The 2446-nt window shown below is 37.5% G+C and overlaps 1 protein-coding gene across 1 annotated transcript in view; it reads left to right on the forward strand.

Moving 5' to 3' along the window:
* The first annotated feature begins 887 nt into the window (after nt 1–887).
* The window catches only part of LOC117121829 (general vesicular transport factor p115-like), a 24088-nt gene continuing 22529 nt past the window's right edge, over nt 888–2446 (forward strand). Inside the window, exon 1 of the mRNA XM_033267197.1 lies at nt 888–1043. Within this exon, the coding sequence (XP_033123088.1) occupies nt 888–1043 (156 nt within the window). The remainder of the gene's footprint in view (nt 1044–2446) is intronic.

A 2446-nucleotide genomic window follows, 5' to 3' on the forward strand; every position in this document is an offset into this window, starting at 1 on the left:
AATAGGGGCCTAATATCGATGATAATACAGTACTGGTGTTTATTTCATGATTCGTCAGGTCAATATGTTGATGTTGAATTTCGAATAAAAAGGTACCGTATTTGTCTAGAAATCCTAGCATAGTTAGTTAGGGATCTTAATTTTCAGGGTCTGATATTTCGAGTGGGTGTGATATCTCGTAATCTTAGGTCTTAGGTGGTCTTAACTTAATTCGTAGGTCTGAGCTTTCGGTACACCCTCCCATTGAACTCATTTTGTGTCGCCAATAGCCCGGAGTAGTATCACGTCGTGGTATCGTGACTTAACACTGTAGTAAGTAGTTGTTTGTAATTGTACGGCGAATTAGGCCCCATAAAAATTATTAGTTTATCACCCTATCAAAGAATAAAAACTGATGAGAGAGAATGGAATCAAAATTTATATTTTAAAAATATGTATTTGTTGTACCAGCAACATATTTGCAAGAAATCCTGAGCTTTTCAAGTGAAAAAAGATGGAAAAGGACCGTTTGAAATAAAAATGTTGATTGAAAAAAAAATCAAAAAAAAAAATCAGAATTTCCCCAAAATTGATGAGGGAGAGGGGGTGATAAACTAATAACTTTTTTAAGCTTTTTAATAGCTGGGCCTTAGAGATTGGGGTCCTACAGTACCTAGTTAAAAACTGCTTTGATTGGCAAGAAGGTGTGGCGGACGGTTTATCTGGAACGTGTGAGAGTTAGTCTTGAATTTTTTATCCCGGAAAATGTGGTCCTTTGGTAATATAGGGAAGGAGATGCGTATGCACACATCACCATCCCCTTCCCCCACCCCTATGTCGGATACCCTTTTGAAGTGACAGTGCCGGGAACCAGGGGGATTATTTTATCCGATCCTTGTCTTTTCTGAATGTTGGTGACCTTTCACCTGTTTTATAGCTCGAACGCCACGTTAGCGTTCTCTGGACTCCGGCAGTCTGTTAATTGTACAGCCACGAAAATGAGCTTTTTCAGTATATTTGGAAGTAACCAAGAGCCTGGAGCGAAACCATCAGGAGCAGAGACGGTAAGGGCAATCTAACTTCATAAAATGTTGTTGATTTTGTAGCTTGGTGTAGACCTGGTGCCGAGTGAGATTCAGAAAGTGAGTAAGGCCTAGCTAGGCTAGGCCTCTGTAGGCCTGCTACTAGCATCTGTGAAGCCCATCCCACTGGCTGGTAGCCGATCATTTCGGTAGCGCTTCGTTTCGGTCGCGCCTCATTTCGGTCGCGGTTTATTTCGAACAAATATAGGCCTAGCGCCGAAGGAGTTGCGAAAACGCAAAATTTAATATGCCTAGGCCCTATATAATTATAGTTAATTCGTCAATCGGTTTATCATAGATAGGCCTAAGTATTTTTTTTTATTTCCGTTTTGCTATCTTTCTACCTAACATATTTTCTTTCTTCCATGGAGTTTAGTATGTGCTTCATGCTATTCTTTTTGTTGCATTTTCATACTATATTATAATTTAATAATTATGGTCAATAAAATGTATCTTTGATTTTAATTGAATGAATTGAATGTTGTTACCATCTGAAATCTATTTCATAATTTAGTTTAATAAAACAATAATCATTACATTATTTAATCCGATGTTTCTAAAAATTGCAGATTCCAGAATTTGGATAAACATACCATGAGAATTGAGGGAAACACAACTAAAGAAATAATACACACATTATCATTCTTCACTTGAATTCTTTTTCTTTGATGTCCCTGTGCAGTTCATAAATATGAATATATATATTTATATGATTTTATATAAGCATAAATGATATACCTAGAAACAACTCTATATATATATACATATAGTTTAGTTTTGGCCTTCCTGTTTACTTGTTTAGACTGTTTATTCTAATCCCACCTAGCCTAGCCTATTGTTTCTAATCATGCTTGCATGAAATTCTGTCTTTATACTATCTGGCTTAGACAGGGTTTATGGTTCGGGCGAACCCCCTTTTCTAGCAAACCCCCCTGTTTTCTAGCGAACCCCCTCAAATTTTTGAATGAGTCCCACTCGGACGGAATGACTGTTTTTAACTTACCCAGCATTAAATCAACATTTAGCACCTAATTCATTATTTGGTCACCCGTTTTTAAATTCTAGCCTGTGATACAAGCCTTCATTCATAGAATATCTCAGCTTCAGAAGTTCGGAGATTTAAATTGAACGCAACTCCGGCAAATTATTAATTTACGATGGCTCACATATAAGGATGGCAAACATCGATGAAAACCCGACTCCCGTCTCAAATTTGACTGGCCTTTGCCTGAATGTTTGTAAGAAGTGTACTTACAGTAATCCACCAAATGCAGCTAAAGTTTTGCGACTTAATCACCTGATTCTGGACTGTGTGGTTAGTAAATTCCATAGCCATACTGTCCACAGCGCACACTAACCTATTTGCTGATGGAGCATTTTGGGAA

The sequence above is a fragment of the Anneissia japonica genome, unplaced genomic scaffold, assembly GCF_011630105.1.
Source record: "Anneissia japonica isolate Jap-2015-1 unplaced genomic scaffold, ASM1163010v1 scaffold2392_len1475705_cov187, whole genome shotgun sequence".
Taxonomy (NCBI): domain Eukaryota; kingdom Metazoa; phylum Echinodermata; class Crinoidea; order Comatulida; family Comatulidae; genus Anneissia; species Anneissia japonica.